Source organism: Panthera pardus, unplaced genomic scaffold (genome assembly GCF_024362965.1).
Source record: "Panthera pardus isolate Hobbes unplaced genomic scaffold, ASM2436296v1 HiC_scaffold_12, whole genome shotgun sequence".
In the NCBI taxonomy this organism is placed as follows: Eukaryota; Metazoa; Chordata; class Mammalia; order Carnivora; family Felidae; genus Panthera; species Panthera pardus.
The window spans coordinates 57,784,249-57,809,014 of NW_026526677.1; the positions used below are offsets into that span (position 1 = coordinate 57,784,249).

At 36.8% G+C, this 24,766-nt stretch overlaps 1 protein-coding gene across 2 annotated transcripts in view; it reads left to right on the top strand.

The window, feature by feature from the left end:
• Nucleotides 1–24,766, top strand: part of PPME1 (protein phosphatase methylesterase 1) — an 88,044-nt gene that overhangs the window by 32,152 nt on the left and 31,126 nt on the right. For both annotated transcript variants that reach the window (XM_019449793.2, XM_019449794.2), the window contains 4 exons: nucleotides 2,049–2,142; nucleotides 2,688–2,780; nucleotides 22,376–22,433; nucleotides 22,898–22,949. In XM_019449793.2, coding sequence (XP_019305338.1) covers nucleotides 2,049–2,142; nucleotides 2,688–2,780; nucleotides 22,376–22,433; nucleotides 22,898–22,949 — 297 coding nt within the window. The remainder of the gene's footprint in view (nucleotides 1–2,048; nucleotides 2,143–2,687; nucleotides 2,781–22,375; nucleotides 22,434–22,897; nucleotides 22,950–24,766) is intronic.

The window sequence follows — 24,766 nt, forward strand, 5'->3', positions numbered from 1 at the left end:
TTCATGAATTGAGCAAAATTGCAGGATATAAAATCAATGCACAGAAATCGGTTGCATTCCTATATACCAACAATGAAGCAACAACAGAAAGAGAAATCAAGGAATCGATCCCATTTACAGTTGCACCAAAAACCATAAAATACCTAGGAATAAATCTAACCAAAGAGGTGAAAAATCTACACACTGAAAACTGTAGAAAGCTTATGAAAGAAATTGAAGAAGACACAAAGAAATGGAAAGAGATTCCATGCTCCTGGATAGGAAGAACAAATATTGTTAAAATGTCGATACTACCCAAAGCAATCTACATATTCAACGCAATCCCTATCAAAGTAACACCGGCATTCTTCACAGAGCTAGAACAAAGAATTGTAAAATTTGTATGGAACCAGAAAAGACCCCAAATAGCCAAAGCAATCTTGAAAAAGAAAACCAAAGCAGGAGGCATCGCAATCCCAGACTTCAAGCTATACTACAAAGCTATAATCATGAAGACAGTATGGTACTGGCACAAGAACAGACACTTAGATCAATGGAATAGAATAGAGAACCCAGAAATGGACTCACAAACGTTATGGGCACCTAATCTTTGACAAAGCAGGAAAGAATATCCAATGGAATAAAGACAGTCTTTTCAGCAAGTGGTGCTGGGAAAACTGGACAGTGACATGCAGAAGAATGAACCCAGACCACTTTCTTACACCATACACAAAAATAAACTCAAAAGAGATGAAAGACCTAAATGTAAGACCTAATCTAGATTTAGACCTAACTCTAAAGGAAGCCATCAAAATCCTCAAGGAGAAAGCAGGCAAAGACCTCTTTGATCTTGGCCACAGCAACTTCTTACTCAGCACGTCTCTGGAGGCAAGGGAAACAAAAGCAAAAATGAACTGCTGGGACCTCATCAAAATAAAAAGCTTCTGCACAGTGAAGGAAACAATCCGCAAAACTAAAAGGCAACCGACAGAATGGGAGAAGATATTTGCAAATGTCATATCAGATATAGAGTTAGTATCCAAAATCTACAAAGAACTTATCAAACTCAACACCCAAAAAACAAATAATCTAGTGAGAAATGGGCAAAAGATATGAATAGACACTTCTCCAAGGAAGACATCCAGATGGCCAACCGACATATGAAAAAATGCTCAACATCTCTCATCATCAGGGAAATACAAATCAAAACCACAATGAGATACCACCTTACACCTGTCAGAATGGCTAACATTAACAACTCAGGCAACAACAGATGTCAGCGAGGATGCGGAGAATGAGGATCTCTTTTGCATTGTCGGTGGCAATGCAAGCTGGTGCAGCCACTCTGGAAAACAGTATAGAGGTTCCTCAAAAAACTAAAAATAGAACTACCCTACGACCCAGCAATTGCACTACTAGACATTTATCCAAGGGATACAGGTGTGCTGTTTCGAAGGGACACATGCACACCCATGTTTATAGCAGCACTATCAACAATAGCCAAAGTATGGAAAGAGCCCAAATGTCCATCATGGATGAATGGATAAAGAAGATGTGGTATATATATACAATGGAGTATTACTCAGCAATCAAGAATGAAATCTTGCCATTTGCAACTATGTGAATGGAACTGGAGGGTATTATGCTAAGTGAAATTAGTCAGAGAAAGACAAAAATCATATGACTTCACTCATATGAGGACTTTAAGAGACAAAAGAGATGAACATAAGGGAAGGGAAACAAAAATAATATAAAAACAGGGAGGGGGACAAAACATAAGAGACTGTTGAATACGGGGAACAAACTGACGGTTGCTGGAGGGATTGTGGGAGGGGGGATGGGCTAAATGGGTAAGGGGTGTTAAGGAATCTACTCCTGAAATCATTGCTTCACTATATACTAACTAGTTTGGATGTAAATTTTAAAAAATAAAAAATTTAAAAAAAAAGAGAGAAAATACCCCTGCCTGCAGTTTTCATTTCAGATTTACATTTAGCATTTGTTGATCAAGATTTTATCTTTTCATGCATAACTATACTTGAACTCTCTCTCTCTCTTTTTTTCCTTAGCCCTGGAAGAAAGCGAGACTTTTCCCCTGTTTCTTGGAGTCAGTACTTTGAGTCCATGGAAGATGTAGAAGTAGAGAATGAAACTGGCAAGGATATATCCTTTACAAAATGACTTATTCTTTAACAAGTTTATAATGTTGTCTAAGAAGACATGTGAATTTCTAAAATGTTCTTTCTCCCTGCTGTTTATTTCATTTTTGTTCCCTACCTGTTCTTTGTAAAGCATGAAATTTAACCTGTAAGTCTGTGCCAACGTCTTACATGGATAAAATTGTCTAATGCGTGGGGAAAGAAGAATTAAATTCCTAAAACTGGTATATCTCTTAAGGGCACAGGGGGAGGTTTCATGAATCAAGTGAGTTGAATCAGTTTGGCATCTAGAAACTAGGGACTATGTCCTCATTAGGGCAAAGGGAATCTTTTTTTGTTTGCTCATTGAAAAAGTGGTCATACAGGCTCCATCCTTCAAAAACAGGTTTGGTGTTTCAGAAACTTGTATTTAAGTGTCTCTTAAGTTTGTAAGTCTGTAGCTTTGCATAGAGCGTTGTACTGCCTGAGTTTTCTAGTCAGTATTATGATAAAATAATCAAAAACTTCAGTGAGGAAATGCTTAGATATGTTATCTTTAACTATTCATACACTTTTCGAGTTTACAAGAGTGGTTCAGAGGGTCCTGTCCTACTCCTTCTGCATGGAGGAGGCCATTCTGCCCTATCCTGGGCTGTGTTCACGGTAAGTAAGTAGTTGATAGTAATATTTGATGTTATCACAACGATTGTTTACTTCTGGATGAATTTGACTTACCTAACTCTTTATTCTGTGCTCACTCATATAGCTTGATATAAGAAGGTTAGGGATGCGAGTTGATTCAAAATATTTGTTATGGTAGGCCCAAGATCACCTGTTCTTTAAAGTTCTTAACTGGGATGAGCTTAGTGCGTGAATTCTTCAAATATTTTATAAAATGTTGTGTATATATTGCATTAGGATAAGGGAGATGGAATTTGTCCCTGATCATATGTAGGGGTCTGTATCTAAATAACTTAAGTAAGAGATAAGCAGAAATAATCTACTCAGGTACTTTAGATAGATATAATGTCTATCCTTTATTTGTCTCCTTCATTGAGTGTAGTGTAGTACTTTACACATAGAGATGTTCCATAAATATTTGGAAGATTTTCCTTTTTTATTTTTATTTAAAAAAAAATTTTATGTTTATTTATTTATTTTGAGAGAGCGAGCAGGGGATGGGCAGAGAGAGAGGGAGACAGAGAATCCCTCTCATGAACTGTGAGATCATGACCTGATCTGAAATCAAGAATTATGGCCAACTAAGTGGCCCAGGTGCCCCTTCCTTCTTTTTTATAATAATGCTTTATATTTTAATGGTACTTGTGAGCTACTGGGAAGTAAACCCTGGTCCAGAGTAGAGGATGTATATCTGTGTGAATGCTACCAGTTCTAGATCTTTCTGATATGCTTAACTCTATGCAAGGAGAGATACTGCTGAGGAAAATACTAGCAACGTTCCATCTAAAATGAAATTGTCGTCTTTTCTTGTGTATATCAAGCAGATGTACATATTTCTTTACTTACCACCTGGGAGTCTGAAGGACAGAAAATGGGAGCAAGTGGGAATGATGTACTAGATAACGGATCTAGATGGCTATGGAGTTTAGGAGTGCCCTGAACATATCATTTTGTTCCTGGCAGCAGGATTATTGGGAATAGTTCTCACAACATAGGCACCTACTCATCTGTTACTAAATTACTAAATGATCTGATTCCTATCTTATTTGCTACTTCCTTTCTCCTACCTTAGGACATAGCTGTTTGATTTGCCCGTAAGTCCCAGGCTCTTTCATCTCCCTACACCTGTGTTGTCTAATAGAAATATAATGCAAGCCATAGATGTAATCTTTTTTGCCACATATGTAATTTAAAATCTAGTAGGGACATAAAATAGCTACAAAGAAGGAGGTGAAATTATTTTTAATAATATATATTTTATTTAACTCACTGTACCCAAAGTATTATTTCAACAGGTAATCAATATAAAAATTACTATTGAGATATTTCACTCCATTTTTTTATACTGTCTTTGAAAATCAGTGTGTATTTTAGGCACTTATAACACATCTCAGTTTGGACTACCCACATTTCAAGTCCTTAATAGCATTGCTTTGATCATTTACATTCTTCAACTAGATAGCTTTTTTGGAGGTTTAGATCATGGCTTATTTATGCCTGGCACATAATTGTATGCTCAAGGAATGTTTCTTGAACGAACAAGTAACAGCATCACACGCCTGTTCCTAATGTAGCAGCTGTAGTAGTAAATGTACTCCGGTTGCCCGGTACTTCTGGTGGTCAGAGCCACCAGAAATTGTTCATGTACTATGACTTGGCTGGCTCTGCTCTAAACTAGTACACTGTCACTGGGCAGCTAACACCAAGACATGGAAGGAAAGAAATGTGTGACTGCAGAGGGGAAAGAAGCTCCCTCTTAATTGGTGTGTCACATTCATACAACGGAGTTGAAACTTGCTAGGGATAGTGACTCCAGGCTCTACCTCGTAAGAAATTTGGCAAAAAGTAATGTTTGGTTAGGAAAAGCTTTATTCCAAGGACAGTAGATAGTGGGTCACAAGATTTTATAAAATTTTGATGAGAATTACCTATGTAAGCCAATAGTAGTCTCACTATATTCTTTGAACTTTTGATCTGCTAATATCAAGAGTCCCTAGGACTCTAATATAAAATCAGAGCTAATGTTACCTAGTTGAGTGTTCAGAGTCCTTAGAGATGAGGGATCTGCATAGGGCTAGAACAGATTCCCTGTAAAACAGCTATTGCTTTTGACACTAAGGGAAGGAAAAATGAAGTAGGAATTGGAAGATGTGATTTCTAGTCCCAGTTTTGCCAGTATTGGTAATATATCCTTGAAGAAGCTACTTAAACCATTGAGCAAGCCATGTAAACTTTTATTCTCCAAATAGTCTTACATTTCAAGGTTTCCTTGAAAATTATGTAAAATAATGGAATATGAAAACTGTAAATTTTAAAGTCATGTATAAATATCCTAATAAGTGATTTGTTGACATATATCGATAATAAATATTTTTATCTCATAGGTAGAAACAAGTAATATGGAAAGTGCCTGGCATAGAGGAGGGGATTGATAAATAGCTGCTGACGTTGTTATACTTGTTATTGTAGAGGATACTCTAGTTCTTCTTTTACCAAAGTGTATTCTACAGATTACAAATCCCATGAGATATTAATGAAATAGGGTTTTTGTGATTAAATGAGTTTAAGAAATATTACATACAATGTTCTCTTATCTCTCAGAAATTCACTATATATCAGTACGTTACTAAAGCCTTAGGCATGTTCTTCTAAGTTAATCTATTTCATTTGAACTGTCTTCTAAATGTATTCTATCACTCAGTTCCTTTTTTCTTCTTTTTTTAATGTTTATTTATTTCTTTCGAGAGAGACAAGGGACAGAGCAGCAAGTGAAGGATGGGCAAAGGGAAAGAATCCCAAGCAGGTTCTGTGCTGTCAGTACAGATCAACATGGGTCTTGATCTCATGAACTGTGAGATCATGACCTGAACTGAAATCAAGAGTCTGGACATTTAACCGACTGAGCCACCCAGGCACCCCTCAATTCCTTTTTTCTAAAAACATCTATTAGCATTCCAAAACTTTGTGAAAGTTTTTCATAGATAGGTCATTATGCCCCAGTTGTTTACCTGGTTTACTTATATAATCAAGGAAATTCTCTACTACTCAACTTAATGGCTTGGGCTTTTACTGGCTAAATTTACCTGCCCTTTTTTGTTGTTATTCTTGACAGTGTACCAGCCTGCTAAATGAGTTTATATGTGACAGTGCTTTAAAAATAAGAATGGCTATGTAAACATTAGTGCTGTGGCAACTGACTTGACTCCAGAGGTCATATTTTCGTAAACACTAGAACATGATCCAGTAGGCAGCCATGTCAAACAGCAGGAACAGACCCAAGTACCTTATAATCATGAGAAGCAGAATTTCCCTCAGACATCCACCCAGATGATAATTGGTAAAATAAGGTAGTAAAATAGAAACAAAAAGGCACTAGCATAGCAGGAGGATGAGTGTATTAACAACCAAAAGAAGACAGGGAACAACTGTGATTGATATTTGGGATGCTAGATCATGAGATCCTTGACAGAACTGTGCCTCATTCACTCTTAATATGACAGCATACAAGACCTGTGTTGGGAGTTGTTGCTCAATAGTTATTCCTTGAGTAAGTTAACATCAGTCTTGAACAATTAAGAAAAGGTTAAATTTTGTACATTGTATCCTGTTTGAGAAAGAAGAAAAGATGTAATTATCCTAAAGATTTTGTCAAATGTTAGTAAGCCGTTTACATATGGCTGATACATAAGGAAGTTATATAACATGGTTAGAATCCCAAACACAGGATATGCGACACTAAGGACATGAAGAAACAATTCATGGAGAACAAACAGGAGAAAGTTCATCCTCACTAGTAATCAGATATGATTAACATAGGAGGTATCATTTGTTTTTGATATCAAATTAATATTATCCAAAACTAATTCTCAGTGTTGGCAAAGGCACTAGAAAACAAATACATTCTAATTTTTTTTAATGTTTATTTATTTTTTGAGAGACAGAGCATGAGTGGGGGAGGAGCAGAGAGAAAGGGAGACACAGAATCTAAATCAGGCTCAGGCTCAGGCTCAGGCTGTGAGCTGGCAGCACAGAGCCCAACACAGGGCTTGAACCCACAAGTCGTGAGATCATGACCTGAGCTAAAGTCGCATGCTTAACCAACCGAGCCACCCAGCTGCCCCAATAAGAAATGTTCTAATGCTGCTCTTTTGTGCATATAAGCTTCATAAGAAAAACAAAATAAGGGTTAGCTTGGTGAAAGCCAGGGTCAGTGGTGTGTGTGGTTTAGAGGGTCCAACTCTTTATTTCAGCTCAGGTCATGATCTCACAGTTCATGACATTGAGCCCCACATCAGGCTCCACGCTCACAGTGTGGAGCCTACTTGGGATTCTCTCAGTCTCTCTCTCTCTCTCTCTCTCTCTCTCTCTCTCTCTGCCCCTCCCTCACTCGTGTATGCGCACATGCTCTTTTTCTCTCTCAAACTTTAAAAAAAAGAAAAATATGAGAGTTCACTCTTTAATAAGATCAACCAATCAGGAAATAACTTGTTAAATCCCTGCTTTGTACCAGGCATAATGTTAGGTGGTATGGATACAGTAGAGAATTAAACACATCCTATCCTCTTATTCATATGATGTTTTAAATCTAATGGGGAAGATAGGAAAAATGAAGATGGCACATGTAAACAAATAACACAGCAAAAAAATTAAGCAGCTTTCATCTCAAACAGATTGGGGTTTGAATTTCAAAACAACTTAATCTGTCAGGCTTTTGTTTCTCAGTCTGTAAATGTGTATAATAACACCTAAGTCAATAGGGAAATTGTGAGAATAAATAAAAGATGTGAGTGAGCCTCTTGATAAAGTGTTTGACTCAAGCACTCAGTTTTAGACAAATTTACAGCATCTCTGTACAAGATACAAAAGTAACAGAGGAGGAAATTATTAACTCTGGTGATGATTGAGGGGACTATAAGGAAAGTTTCATAAGAGAGAAGACATCTGAACTAGATTTTGAAGACTGAATAGAAGTTGGATTATAAAGAAAGCATTCCAAGGAGAGAGAAATGTAAAAGCAGTGAAAACTGTAACAATGAAGTGTGTTTTGGAAATTATCAGTAGCTTGAGTACAGAGTATGAGGATAGTGAGCAGGGAAAGAGGTGCCTAGAGATCATAGGGGAAAAATTATGGGAGGACCTTTTGTATCAGGAAGTACACCTTATCCTTTAGTTCAGGGTAATAGTAGATACCTGTTTTTAATTTTTTTTTTTTTTTAACGTTTATTTATTTTTTGGGACAGAGAGAGACAGAGCATGAATGGGGGAGGGGCAGAGAGAGAGGAAGACGCAGAATTGGAAGCAGGCTCCAGGCTCTGAGCCATCAGCCCAGAGCCCGACGCGGGGCTCGAACTTATGGACCGCGAGATCGTGACCTGAGCCGAAGTCGGACGCCCAACTGACTGAGCCACCCAGGCTCAGATACCTGTTTTTAAACACTTCCCCCATCCATATCCACATTAAGTATACCTTAGGATGTCAAAATTGGCAAGGGGTATGTAAAGTATGTTTAGTTTGAAATAATCACAAACATATCCAGACTGGGAAGTTCTGGGAAGTTGAGTATTTTGATATACCTCTACCTACTTCTAATTGAGTGTCACAGTTATAGGCAATAAGTTATTGAAGGGTGTTAGTCAAGATACTACTATAGCTAATGGATTGGGCCAGAGACACAAATGGAGGCAGGCAGACTAGTTAAAAGACTATTCTTGTATTACACAATTCTAAATATTTGCTATCTTGTGAAATGTTAATTTCTCCCCAGAAGGAGAAAGTTCAATTAATTTTTTTCACCATGTAAAAACACTACTTAGACTGGTACTGTTTTAAGCAGCCCAATTTATTTATGAATGTAGCATCAGTCTAATACTAAAACTAGGCCACAAAAATGCAGGAAAACTATGAGCCAGTTTCAATTTCAATTATCAAATAGATGCAAAATCCTAAATAACAGCAGATTGAATCCAGTAGTATAGTAAAATAATAAATAGATTAGAAAATCTATCAGTATAAGGGTGCTTGGGTGACTCAGTCAGTTAAGTGTCCAACTCTTGATTTCAGCTCAGGTCATGGTCAGTTCGTGAGATTGAGCCCCACATCAGGCTCTGTGCTGACAGTGTGGAGCCTACTTGGGATTCATTCTCTCTCTCTCTCTCTCTCTCTCTCCCTCCCTCCCTCTCTCCCCCCCCCCCCCCCGCCCCTCTCTTTGCCCCTCCCCCCTCCCGCTCATTCTTTCTCTTTCAAAATAAATAAACATTAAAAAAAAAAAAAAAAAAAGAACATCTATCAGTATAATTAATCTCTTGCTTAACTTGATACCCAAAACAGGACTTGATCAAATACAGTACCCACTTAGGTTGCAAACTTCTGGCACCTGGGAATAAGTGAATAACTTCTTTTTTTGTTTTTTAATTTAATTTATTTTTTTTAATTTACATCCAAGTTAGTTAGCATATAGTGCAACAATGATTTCAGGAGTAGATTCCTTAATGCCCCTTACCCATTTAGCCCAACCCCCTCCCACAACCCCTCCAGTAACCCTCTGTTTGTTCTCCATATTTAAGTCTCTTCTGTTTTGTCCCCTTCCCTGTTTTTATATTATTTTTGCTTCCCTTCCCTTATGTTCATCTGTTTTGCATCTTAAAGTCCTCATATGAGTGAAGTCATATGATATTTGTCTTTCTCTGACTAATTTCGCTTAGCATGATACCCTCTAGTTGCATCCATGTAGTTGCACATGGCAAGATTTCATTCTTTTTGATTGCCAAATAATACTCCATTGTGTATATATACCACATCTTCTTTATCCATAAGTGAATAACTTCCTTAACTTTATTGAATTTATATACCAAAAAATTATATAAATATACTTAGTGGTGAAATATTATACACTTTCCTTTAAAGTCAGGGACAAGATAGGGGTAATTTTTCCAACATTATACTGGAGGTTCTGGCTAAACAATAAAACTAGGAAGAAAAATGAGTTTTAAAGACTTGAAAAGAATGAGAATTGTCATTACTTACAAATATTATTGTCTTTCTAGAATATCAAGGAAAATCAACTGAAAAACTAGTTAAGCCTTAGTTTACAAGGTCAGTATCTTAAAATCTGCCTTTTCTAAGTTGGGAAATATCACAGGAAAAATGATCCTATTCATGAAAGCAACAAAACTATAAAATCTGGGAATAAGCCTTACTTAAAAAAAAAAATAGCATAAGATATTTATTGAGAAAACATTAAACTTCACAGAATCATGTTCCTGTATGTTCTGACAAACTTGTTAAAATCTCACTTGGGTTTTTCATGAGACTTTATCAACAAACTCTAAAATACACACAGAAAAATAAATGCCTGATAATGACCAAGATAATTTTGAAAAAGTGCGAAGGGACTTGTCCTCTCAGATATGAAAACATACTCTAAAACTATCAATAGTGTGGTATTGGCAGAAAGAATCAAGAAATAAATCCATGTATAAAACACAAGTTAATATACCATAAAAATAACAATCCAAATGGATTTAACTACCAAATTAAAAAAAACAAACCTTAAGAACGTATATGATGTTGGGGCAGGGCTTTTTAAAGTTAACCACAAGAAGTAAAAGCCATAAAACCCACAGACCGTGAGATCATGACCTGAGCTGAAGTCGGACGCCCAACTGACTAAGCCACCCAAGTGCCCAATGTTTATTTTTGAGAGAGAGAGGGACAGAATACGACTTGGGGAAGGGCAGAGAGAGAGGGAGATACAGAATCCAAAGCAGGCTCCAGGCTCTGAGCCGTCAGCACAGCTCAAATCCACAAACCATGACATCATGACTGAGCCAAAGTCAGATGCTTAACTGACTGAGCCACCCAGATGCCCCAGCAAAAGTAGTTCTAAGAGAGAAGTATATAGCAATACAGGCCTATCTCAAGAAACAAGAAAAAAGCTCAAACAATCTAATCCTCACCTGAAGGAACTAGAAAAAAGAGCAAAGCCCAAGGTGAGTAGAAGAAAGAAAATAATAAAGATCAAAGCAGAAATAAAAGACCTAGAGACTAAAAGAATAGAAAAAAAATCAGTCAAACCAAGAGCTGGTACTTTGAAAAGATAACAAAAATTGACAGACTCTTAACCAGACTCATCAAGAAAAAATAGGACCCAAATAGGTAAAATCAGCAATCAGAGAAGTAACAGCTGATACCACAGAAATACAAAGGACTATAAGAAAATACTATGAAAAATCATATGCCAACAAACTGGACAACCTAGAAGAAATGGATAAATTTCTAGAAACATACAGTCTTCCAAAACTGGACCAGGAAGAAATAGAAAACCTGAATAGACCAATTACAAGAAATGAAATTGAGGGACACCTGGGTGGCTCAGTTGGTTGAGTGTCTGACTCTAATTTTGGCTCAGGTCATGATCTCACAGTTCATGGGTTTGAACCCCTGCCTCATGCTCAGTGTTGACAGCAGGGGGCCTGCTTGGGATTCTCTCTCCCTCTCTCTCTGCCTCTCTCCCGCTTGAGCACACTCTTGTTTTCTCTCAATAAATAAATAAACTTAAAAAAAAAAAAAAAAGAAGAAATGAAATTGAATCAGTAATCTAAAAACTACCAGAAAATAAAAGTCCAGGACCAATTGGATTCACAAGTGAATTCCACCAGACATTCAAAGAAGAGTTAATACCCATTCTCCTCAAAGAATTCCAAAAAAATAGAAGAGGAAGGAAAGCTTCCAAATATATTCTACAAGGCCAGCATTGTCCTGATACAAAAATCAGACAAAGACACTACAAAAAAAAAAGCCTGTGGACCAACAGCCGTGATGAACATAGATGCAAAAGTCCTTAAAAAAATACAAGCTTACAGCATACAGCAATAAATTAAAAGGATCATTCAGCACAATCAGGTGGGACTTATCCCTGGGATGCAGGGATGGTTCAGTATTCACAAATCAGTCAACATCATATACCACATCAAAACGAAGAATAAAAATCATGACCATCTTAATAGATGCAGAGAAAGCATTTAACAAGACTAACATCTATTCATGATAAAAACTCAATAAAATGGGTTAGAGGGAACATACCTCAACATAATAAAGACCATATATGGAAAACCCACAGCTAACATCATATTCAGTAATGAAAAACTGAAAGCTTTCTCTCTAAGATCAGGAACAAGACAAAGATTCCACTCTAACCATTTTTATTCAACATAGTAGAAGTCCTAGCCATAGCAATCATGCAAGAAAAATAAGAGGCATCCATATTCGTAAAGAAGTTAAATTGTCACTGTTTACAGATGACATACTATATATATAGAAAACTCTAAAAATTCCACTAAAAACTACTAGAAGTAATAAATGAATTCAGTAAAGTGGCAAGATACAAAATACCCAGAAATCGGTAGCATTTCTATTCACTAACAGTGAAGTGACAAAAAGAGACTTTAAAAATACTATTTACAGTTAATACCAAAAATAATAAAATACTTAATAAACTTAACCAAAGAGGTGAAAGACCTGTACTCTGAAAAATATAAAACACTAGTGAGAGAAATTGAAGATGACACAAACAAATGGAAAGATACTCCCTGCTTATGGATTGGAACAATTAATATTGTCAAAATATCCTTATTACCCAAAGCAATCTACAGATTCAGTGCAGTCACTATCAAAATACCAGCAGCATTTTTCACAAAACTAGAACAATAATACTAAAACTTGTATGGGTCTCCAGAAGACACCAAATAGCCAAAGAAATCCTGAGAAAGGTACCACAATTACAGATTTCAAAATGTGCTACAAAGCTGTAGTAGTCAAAACAGTATGATACTGGCACAAAAACTGACACATAGAGTGGCGCCTGGGTGGCTCAGTTGGTTAAGCGCTAGACTCCTGATGCTGGCTCAGGTCATGATCTTACGGTTGTGAGATTGAGCCCTATGTTGGGCTCTGCACTGGCATGGAGCCTGCTTGGGATTCTCTCTCCCCCTCTAACCCTCCCCACTTGCTCGCTCTCTCTCTCTCTCTCTCTCTCAAAAAAAAAAAAAAAATAGACACATAGATCAATAGAACAAGATAGAGACCCCACAAATAAACCTCATATATATATGTAAATGTCATATATACGGTCAATCTATGATAAAGTGGGAAAGAATATATAATAGGGGAAAGAGTCTTTTCATAAATGGTACTGGGAAAACTGGACTATTTTCTGGCACCATACATAAAAATAATCTCAAAATGGGTTAAAGACCTAAATGTGAGACCCGAAACCATAAAAAAATCCTAGAAGAGAACACAGGCAGTAATTTCTCTGACCTCAGTCATAACAACATATTTTTGAGGTGGGGAGGGGCAGAGGGAGAAAGAGAATCCTAAGCAGGCTCCATGCTCAGCTCAGAGCCCAATGCAGGGCACAATCTCATGACTGTGAGATCATGACCTGATCTGAAATCAGGAGTCAGATGCTTAACCAACTGAACCACCCAGGTGTCCCTGAACATTTTTTAGGTAAGTCTCCTACGTCAAGGGAAACAAAAGCAAAAATAAACTATTAGAACTACATCAAAATAAAAAAGCTTTTGGAAAGCAAAGGAAACCATCAACAAAACAAAAGGATGGTTGTCTCCTACTGAATGGAAGATATTTGCAAATGATATATCTAATAAAGGTTTAATATCCAAAAATATATAAAGAATTCCTATAACTTGACCAAAAAACAGTCCAATTAAAAAATGGGCAGAAGACCTGAATAGACATTTTTCTAATGAAGACATACAGATGGCCAATAGACACATGAAAAGATACTGAACATCACCAATGATCAGGAAAATGCAAATCTAAACCACTGTGGGGTATCACCTCACACCTGTTGCAGTCACTAAAATCAAGAAGACAAGAAACAAGGAGTGTTAGGATGTGGAGAAAAGGAAACCCTCAGGCACTGTTGGTGAGAATGTAAATTGGTATAGCTACTGTGGAAAGCAGTATTGAGGTTCCTCAAAAAATTAAAAACAGAAATAACATATGATCCAAGAATTCCACTATTAAGTATTTACCTAGGGAAAACAAAAACACTGGTTCAAAAAGATACATGCACCCCTTATGTTTATTGCAGTATTATTTACAGTAGCCAAGACATGTAAGCAACCTAAGAGTCCATCAGTAGATGAATGGGTAAGGAAAATGTGGTATACAAAGGAATATTACACAACCATAAGAAAGGATGAGATCTGCCATTTCAGGCAACATGGATGGACCTTGAGGGTGTTATGCTAAGTGAATTAAGTCAGACTGAGAAAGGTAAATACCATATGATACCACTCACAAATGGAGGCCAACAAATGAATAAATAAAAAGCAGAATCAGAACTATAAATACCAAGAATAAACTGTTGATTACCAGAGGGAAAGGGGGACACTGGGCAAAATGGGTGAAGGGGAGAGGGAGATACAGGCCTCCAGTTATGGGATGAGTAGGTCACGGGAATAAAAAGCATAGCATAAGGTCAGCAGTCAATGATATTGTAATGGGACAGATGGTGGCTATACTTATGAACATAGCATAATATATAAACCTGTCAAATCACTAAGGTGTATACCTGAATCTGATGTGACATTATAAATCAACTACACTAAAAAAAAAGAAAAGAAGAGTGGTCAGATAAGTCTAGTTCTTAAATAGCTGCATTTCATTGAAACATTCCAAAAGTGGGAAAGTTGTACCATTTGAGACAAGATCTGGAATGACTATTATGGATGTGCTCTGACACTTTTTCATTACTTATGAAACGTGTTGAATTTACTTTGTTCTTTTATTGTTTCCTATTCTTAATTTGCCACACTAGGATATACACATCATGAGAACAGGAACATTGCCTGTCTTTTTCATACCGCAACCCCATTATGCAATTGGTGCCAGATTTTTATAAGCTATAGAAAGATTTGTTAAATAAGTGAATGGAAAAATCAATTTTATAACATTATTGTCAGTGTTTTCTGACAGGCACATAAGATTATAAATTATTGCTTTTAAGTTAAAATTGGAATTGACAGTTACTTCCTTCAAATGCATATTTTGTTGTTATCTTTTTTTTTTTTTAATATAGAGCAGTAAAGCATACTTGACACAATCTTTGCCACTTAATTTTATTTCCAAAATACAGATTTGTTTTTGGCATTGAAGACTTTACTGCCACCATAATGTGTTAAATAACTCTAGTAAATTAGTTTTCAAGAACAAATAGCAAAGTATAGTAGAATTTCAGTCCATTATTCTCTTTTAAAGTTACTCATTTTTCTTTTCTAAAAAATTTTTTTAAGTTTATTTGAGAGGCAGCATGAGTTGGGGAGAGGCAGAAAGAGAGGGAGAACGAGAATCCCAAGCAGACTCCGCAGTGTCAGCACAGAGCCTGATGTGGGGCTTGAACCCACTAACTCACGAAACCTGAGCTGAAACCATGTGTTGGATGCTTAACCGACTGAGCCACCCAGACACCCCTATCCATTTTTCATTCATTAGAGTAATGGAAGTAGAAACAGAATTCATTTTCTAGGTGATTTTTTTTTTTTAATTTTAAATGTCTGTTTATATTTGAGAGAGAGTGCACGAGTGTGGGAGGAGCAGAGAAAGACGGAGACAGAATCTGAAGCAGGCTCCAGGCTATGAGCTGTTAGCACAGAGCCTGATATAGGACTTGAACTCATGAACCATAAGATCATGACATGAGCCAAAGTTGGACGCTTAATCGACTGAGCCACCCAGACCCCCCTCTAGGTGATTATTAAAAATTTTATTTACTTAAATAATCTCTACACCCAATGTGTGGCTTGAACTCACAACCCTGAAATCAAGAGTTGCACGTTTCTATGACTAAGCTAGCCAGGTGCCCCTCTGGCTGATTTTTAAAATGTGATTTAATATACTAACAGTGAACTCTCTGAAAAAGAATAAAATGGTCCCACCTATAATAGCAAATAAATAAAACACTTAGGAATAAATTTAACCAAGGTGGTGAAATATCCGTGCACTGAAAATTGTAAGACATTGATGAAAGAAATTGAAGAAGACAAATAAATGGAAAGGTACCCCATATTCATGGATCAGAAGAATTAATATTGTTAAAATGTCCATATTACCCAAAGCCATCTACAGATTCAATGCAATACGTGTCAAAATTTCAATGACATTTTCCACGGAAAAAGAAAAAGTCCTAAAATTGGAGTGGGACAACAAAAGTATTGAATAGCCAAAACAATTCTGAGAAGAAGCCATCACAATTCCTGATTTTAAATTTTATTACAAAGCTATAGTAATCAAAACAGTATGGCACTGGCATAAAAATAGACACTTAGGCCAATGGGACAGAATGAAGACCTCAGGAATAAAGCCATGCATATACAGTTAACTAATATTTGACAAGGAAGCCAAGAAGACTCCATGGAGAAAGGGTAATCTTTTCAGTAAATAGTATTGGTAAAACTGGATAACCACATACAAAATGAAATTGGACCTCTGTCTCACATCACTCACAAAAATTAACTTGAAATGAATTCAAGATTTAAATGTGAGACCTGAACCTGTAAAACCACCAAAAGAATATATAAGAAAAAAAACCCCTAGGGGCGCCTGGGTGGCTCAGTCGGTTAAGCGTCCGACTTCAGCTCAGGTCACGATCTCACGGTCTGTGAGTTCGAGCCCCGCATCAGGCTCTGGGCTGATGGCTCAGAGCCTGGAGCCTGCTTCCGATTCTGTGTCTCCCTCTCTCTCTGCCCCTCCCCCATTCATGCTCTGTCTCTCTCTGTCCCAAAAATAAATAAACGTTAAAAAAAAAAATTAAAAAAGAAAAAACCCTAGACATTGGTCTTGGCAATGAGTTTTTGGGTATAACACTAAAAGTACAAGCAACAAAAGCATAAAGAAACAAGTGGGACTACATCAAACTATCATCAAAATGAAAAGGGAACCTATGGAATAGGAGAAAATTTTTGCAAACCATCTATGTGATAAGTGGTTAATATCCAAAATGTGTAAGGAATCCATACAACGCAATAGCAAAAAAAAAAAAAAAAAAAAAAAAATCCAGTTGAAAAATGGACAAAAGACTGGAGCCCCTGGGTGGATCAGTTGGTTAAACGTTCGACTTTGGCTAGGTAAGTTAAACTCACGGCTCATGAGTTCAAGCCGCACTGGGGACTGTGTGCTGACAGCTCTAAGCCTAGAGCCTGCTTCACATTCTGTATCTCCCTCTCTCTCTGCCCTTCCCCTGCTCATGCTCTCTCTCTCTCTCTCTGTTACTCAAAAACAAACATTAAAAAAAATTTTTTAAACAAAAATGGGCAAAAGAATAGACATATTTCCAAAGAAGACGTGCAAATGGCCAACAGGTACATGAAAATATGTTCAGCATCACTAATCAGGAAAATACAAATCAAAACCACAATGAGATGCCACCTCACAACTGTTGGAATGGCTGTTATCAAAAAGACAAGAGACAAGCGTTGGCAAAGCTGTAGACAAAAGGGAACACTTGTGCACTGTTGGTGGGAATATAAATTGGTACAGTCACTATGGAAAACAGTATAGAATTCCTCAAAACATTAAAAATAGAATTACCATGTGAGCCAGTAATCCCACTTCTGGATGTATATCCACAGGAAATGAAAAAAACACTTTCAGAGAGGTATGTGTACCTCATGTTTGTAGTATTACTGACAATAAGCAAGATATGGAAACAACCTAAACATTCAACATAAATAGATAAAGAAACTGATACACACACACGAATATTATTCAGCCATAAAAAAGAAGGAAATCCTGCCTTTTGTAACAACATGGAGAACCTTGAAGGCTTTATATTATGCTAGGTGAAATAAGAGAAAGACTAATAATACTTCATGTTCTTACTTGTATGCAGAATCTAAAAAAGTCAAATTTATAGTAATAGATATTAATATTAGTTGTCGAGGGCTGCAAGGTGGGGGAAATTGGGAGATATTTGTCGAAGGGTATAAGCTCTTGGCTATAAGATTAAGTTCTCGGGATCTAATGTACTACATTACATACTGTGTGGTATGTATATACTGTTAATTGCTTATTCTCTATTGTATACTTGGAAGTTAAGAGAGTCTATCTTAAATGTTCTCACCACGCATAAGAGTAAATGGTAATCATGTGGGGGGATAGAAATCTTAACTAACCTTATTGTGATAATCATTTTGCAGTATACATATTTATCAAATCATCACATTGTACAACTTAAACTTACATGTAATATGTCAGTAATATCTCGATAAATCTGAAGAAAAAAAAGCCATCTTTACCAAGATGACAGAGGGCTACATCAAAGAGATTTATCTCCTCTCTTTCTTATTACTTTTCTATATTTTCAACACTTTTATAATGAGACTGTATTCAAGATGATATATTTAATCACTTAGAAATAAAATGAGGGGGAAGGTGACTTAAGAAATTTGACTTGTTTTGTGTTATACATTGACTGTTATATTTGTAACTTACCTTGATTCTAGTTCTGTTTTTACTACTAACCTGTTTTATGACCCTGAGCAAATAATTTCCTTTCTCTTGGCCTCAGTTTCCTCACTTATAAAATGTGAGGGTTAGGCTAGACCCATTATATTCCCAAAAGGTAAAAAATGTTGATGACATTTACTAACACTAGTTATGATGTATTGTCAAAGAATCTAGTTTATTTGAGGAAGAAGCTCTCCAATTATTCCAGGTTTGTTTAAACTTCAAAAATTGTACCTCCTCATGATATGATTTTTTTCAATATATTTTTATTTAACTGTGGTACAAGGTTGTGTATACTACTGTATCTATCTTTTTTTTTTAAATTTTTCTTGATGTTTATTTATTCTGGGAGAAAACAGAGACAGAGTGTGAGAAGGGAAGGGGCAGGGAGAGGGAGAGATACAGAATCTGAGGCAGGCTCTGGGCTCTGAGCTGTCAGCACAGAATATGGATGAGAATCATAGGTAATAGTAGAACTCAGAGGTTCATCGTTTTGAGGTGTTTACTGTGTGTTTCATGAAAAGTGAGGAAGAGTTAGGACTTAAAGAGGGATTTAGGTGAAGAGAGCCATATTTTAAAGTCGGGATAGATGGCACAAAAACAGACACTCAGATCAATGGAACAGAATAGAGAACCCAGAAATGGACCTACAAGCATATAGCCAACTAATCTTTGACAAAGCAGGAAAGAATATCCAATGGAATAAAGACAGTCTCTTCAGCAAGTGGTGCTGGGAAAACTGGACAGCGACATGTGGAAGAATGAAACTAGACCACTTTTTTACGCCATGCATAAAAATAAACTCAAAATGGATGAAGGACCTGAATGTGAGACAGGAAATCATCAAAACCCTAGAGGAGAAAGCAAGAAAAAAACCTCTCTGACCTCAGCCACAGCAATTTCTTACTTGACACATCTCCAAGGGCAAGGGAATTAAAAGCAAAAATTATTGAGACCTCATCAAGATAAAAAGCTTCTGCACTGCAAAGGAAACAGTCAACAAAACCAAAAGGCAACTGATGGAATGGGAAAAGATATTTGTAAATGACATATCTGATAAAAGGTTAGTATCCAAAATCTATAAAGAACTCACCAAACTCCACACCAGAAAAACAAATAATCCAGTGAAGAAACGGGCAGAAAACATGAATAGACACTTTTCTAAAGAAGACATCCAGATGACCAACAGGCACATGCAAAGATGCTCAACATCACTCCTCATCAGGGAAATAAAAATAAAAACCACACTCAGATACCACCTCATGCTGGTCAGAGTGGCTAAAATGAACAAATCAGGAGACTATAGATGCTGGCGAGGATGTGGAGAAACGGGAACCCTCTTGCACTGTTGGTGGGAATGCAAACTGGTACAGCCGCTCTGGAAAACAGTGTGGAGGTTCCTCAAAAAATTAAAAATAGATCTACCCTATGACCCAGCAATAGCACTGCTAGGAATTTACCCAAGGAATACAGGAGTGCTGATGCATTAGGGACACTTGTACCCCAGTGTTTATAGCAGCACTTTCAACAATAACCAAATTGTGGAAAGAGCCTACATGTCCATCAACTGACAAATGGATAAAGAAGATGTGGTTTATATATATAATGGAATACTACTTGGCAATGAGAAAGAATGAAATCTGGCCATTTGTAGCAACATGGATGGAACTGGAGAGTATTATGATAAGTGAAATAAGTCATACAGAGAAAGACAGATACTATATGTTTTCACTCCTATGTGGATCCTGAGAAACTTAACAGAAGACCATGGGGGAGGAGAAGGGGGGAAACAAGGTTACAGAGAGGGAGGGAGGCAAACCATAAGAGACTCTTAAATACTGAGAACAAACAGGGTTGATGGGAGGTGGGGGAGAGGGGAAAGTGGGTGATGGGCGTTGAGGAGGACACCTGTTGGGATGAGCACTGTGTGTTGTTTGGAAACCAATTTGACAATAAATTATATTTAATATATTAAAAAAAACCTCTTTGATATTGGCCGCAGCAACTTCTTAACATGTCTCTGGAGGCAAGGGAAACAAAAGCAAAAATGAACTATTGAGACCTCATCAAGATAAAAAGCTTCTGCACAGGAAGGAAACAATCAGCAAAATTAAAAGGCAACCGACAGAATGGGAGAAGATATTTGCAAATGACATATCAGATAAAGGGCGAGTATCAAAAATTTATAAAGAATTTACCAAACTCCACACCCAAAAAACAAATAATCCAGTCAAGAAATGAGCAAAAGACATGAATAGACACTTCTCTGAAGAAGACATCTAGATGGCCAACCAACACATGAAAAAATGCTCAGCATCCCTCAGCATCAGGGAAATACAAATCAAAACCACGATGAGATACCACCTCACACCTGTCAGAATGGCTAACATTAACAACTCAGGCAACAACAGATATTGGTGACGATGCGGACAAGGAGGATCTCTTGCACTGCTGGTGGGAATGCAAACTGGTGCAGCCACTCTGGAAAACAGTACGGAGTTCCTCAAAAAATTGAAAATAGAACTACCCTACAACTCAGCAATTGCACTACTAGGCATTTATCCAAGGGATACAGGTGTGCTGTTTCGAAGGGACACATGCACCCCAATGTTTATAGCAGCACTATCAACAATAGCCAAAGTATGGAAAGAGCCCAAATGTCCATTGATAGATGAATGGATAAAGAAGATGTGTGGAGTATTACTCAGCAATCAAAAAGAATGAAATCTTGCCATTTGCAACTACGTGGATGCAACTAGAGGGTTTTATGCTAAGCGAAATTAGTCAGAGAAAGACAAATATCATATGACTTCACTCATATGAGGACTTTAAGACACACAACAGATGAACGTAAGGGAAGGGAAGCAAAAATAATATAAAAACAGGGAGGGGGGCAAAACAGAAGAAACCCCTAAATATGGAGAACAAACAGAGGGTTACTGGAGGGGTTGTGGGAGAGGCGATGGGCTAAATGGGTAAAGGGCATTAAGGAATCTACTCCTGAAATCATTGTTACACTATATGCTAACTAACTTGGATGTAAATTAAAAAGAAAGAAAATTTAAAAAAAAAGTTGGGATAGAACCAAAGTATGTACAAAAACGAAGAGAATCGTCAGTTTTTTAGTTTTACTTAAAATTGAAAAGTTTTGTATTTCCAATTTGGCTCAGGTCATGATCTCAGGGTCATGGTATCAAGTCCCATGTTGGGCTTTGCACTGAGTGTGGAGCCTGCTTAAGATTCCCTCTCCCCCCCCCCCCCCCCCGTTTCCCTCTGCCCCTCTCCCTGCTCGTGTTCTCTCACTCTCTCAAATTAAAAAAAACAAAAACAAAAAACCCATATGATCCAATAATTCCACTACTGGCTAGTGGACTACCCAACACTAATTTGAAAAGATATATGCACCCTTGTGTTTATTGTAGCATTATTTACAATAGCCAACATATAGAAGCAACCTCAGTGTCCGTTGCTAGACAAATGGTTAAAGAAGATGTATATACAGAGAATGGAATATTACACAGCCATAAAAAAGAATGAGATTGTGACATTTACAACAACATGGATAAACCTAGAGAGTATTATGCTAAGTGAAATAAGTCTGAGAAAGACAAATACCATATGATTTCACTTGTATGTGGAATCTAAAAAGAAAAAGAAGAAACAAAGCAGAGTCAGAGCTATAAATACAGAGAACAAACTGATGGTTTAAGAGGGGAAGCAGTCGAGGGATGGACTAAATAGGTATAGGGAAGGGGGAGATATAGGCTTCCAGCTATGGAATGAATAAGTAACAGAAATAAAAGGCACAGCATACAGTCATAGTGTTTGTATTTGGTGAGCATAAGTTAATGTATAAACTTGTCAAATCACTATGTTATATACCTAAAACTAATGTAACATTATACACCAACTTACTCAAATGAGAAAAAAAAAGGAAAGTCTTCCTTTGATTATCTTGAGATTCTTGAATTCTGATAGGTATTCGTTCAACAGTTATCATTGGTAATGGGGAAAGTTTACTAAACCAGATTTTCTTTTCTTCCTAGGCGGCGATCATTAGTAGGGTTCAGTGTAGAATTGTGGCTTTAGATCTGCGAGGTCATGGTGAGTGATGTACTTAATTAGTCACTAACTCTGATAAATTTGCCAACCCCTTTGAATACTGTTAACTATTACAAGTTTCAATATGGCCACAGAATAACCTGGTCCATTCCATTTGGGCTCTTTGAGGGAAGTCTTAGTTTCCAGCTTTTACAAAAGATATTTTATAAATACACATATATGTTATTGTTTAGCTATGAAAATGTCCTTTAATGTAACCAAATTCTGATGCTGATGATGTATAAGGAATGTAAATAAATCTTTGCTAGGCTACTGGAGTTACATCTTCCTTAGGGTGCCCAATTATCAAGATGCATCTTTAACATAGAAAATCCTTGCTAAGCCCATCATACACAACCATAAAGTCTGCATTTCATTCCCAAAAGTAAGATTTTTAAAAGAGAATACTCTTGCTTTTATAATTTGTATTTTTGGGAATTTTATTTTTTTAAATATTTTCTTTTTAGGTGAAACAAAAGTCAAGAATTCTGAAGACCTGTCTGCAGAAACAATGGCAAAGTAAGTAATGTAATATTGTTTATACATCACCTAGCTTCCATTACTATTATAAATAGTAGTGTAACTATTTACTCTCCTAGTGAGACTGTTGTACAATAATTAGCATAGAGAAAATTTTATTTCTGTTGTTTTTCCCCTGTATTTGGTGTCTCCTTAGTATTTAATCCTGAAAGAAACCTCCATCTTTCTTGATATATTCAGCATTATGTCATCACATAAAGCACTTGAAAATTCTTTGAGTTACAGTTTAGTTTCTGTTGTCTTTTGCAAAGTTTTCTTCTGTTGACAGAGTTGAATAGAATCTGAATATCTATTGGGAACTTATGCTTGAAAAGGGGGTTGTATACAAAAGACCCTGCCATGTAAGATGTTCTTACGGTTTCCTGCCCACGTTCTTTATCCAACTTCCTAGAGAGACAAGAACAAGATATTAAAGAATTAATGAGGGGCACCTGGATGGCTCAGTCAGTTGAGAGTCCAACTTCGATTCAGATCATGATCTCACAGTTCATGAGTTCAAGCTCCGTGTTGGGCTCTGTGCTGACGGCTCAGGGCCTGGAGCCTGCTTTGAATTCTGTGTCTCTCTCTCTTTTTGCCCCTCCCCTGCTCGTGCTCACTCGCTCTCTCTCTCAAAAGTAAAACACACTAAAAAATTTTTTTAGAAAGAAGAATTAGTGATACCCTGGGCCTCAAGGTACAAGATGGCTATAGTATGTACAGTAGCCTCAGACATGGTCACTCATCAGATTTACCTAATAAGTGATTGAAATACAGATGATATGACCTTACCCCAGACCTACTGAATTAGTGCTTCTACCGGGGGGATCTGGACATTTATTTATATTTTGATAAAGCTCTGTAAAGAAATCTAATGCAGCCAGTCCTGTGACTGGTGTTTGGGAACCACTGACCTATATTGTAAACAGGATTCTTCTAACTACCCGGCTTTAATACATGGTCTCTCAAGTATTTGATCAACTTCGGCCAAAAATATCTTGTCCCTTCTTACTTTAGCAACTTTAATTCAAGAGTAAACTGTGTTACCTTCAGAAATGAAACTCATGTGGTCATAGTTTTATTGTTATAGCAGATACTGTTTGTGTGCTATCTGCCAGACTTTATTAAGTGTAAATTAAGCACTTATTAAGAATAAATAATTTATTTAATTAAGTTATTTATTTTAATTATCTACATTATTCTATAGTGTACATATTATCCTTTTTTCTTGTTTTACCCAATGAGTATACAGACTCAGATTAAATGACTAACTGTATGAGGTCACACAGTTAATAGATCAGAATTGTGATCATTCAACTATGGTGCTTGGCAGAGAGAGAGAAAAATAACAATATATGGTACCATTCCATTCAATGACCATATGCCTGAGAAACCATGAGAAGGGAGCTAAGAATCTGTTCTCTCAGTTGTTCCTAATGCCTTTGTAATATGAGAACAATAAAGCCCAAGATAATCAAGTATGTTGGTGATACCTATTGAAAGATTTGTGAACAAGTTTTAAGGTTTCCTGACTGTTGACAAAAAAGTGAAATCCATCATCTAAGTCGCCAGGTTGCCAAAGGGTTATGATGACTTGGATGATGTCCTACAGGAATTTGAAGAATTAATTGAGGGAGGACCTGAAGGATACATTGCCTAATAATGTATCAGTCTGAGACAATCAGGAAAGAAAAATCACAGTAATTTAAACAGGGAAAGTTTAGTATAAAGACTTATTAACTATAATAGGGGATTGGAGTAATGAAGAATTGGCTAATAAGAAATAACGAGAACAGGGGCGCCTGGGTGGCTTAGTTGGT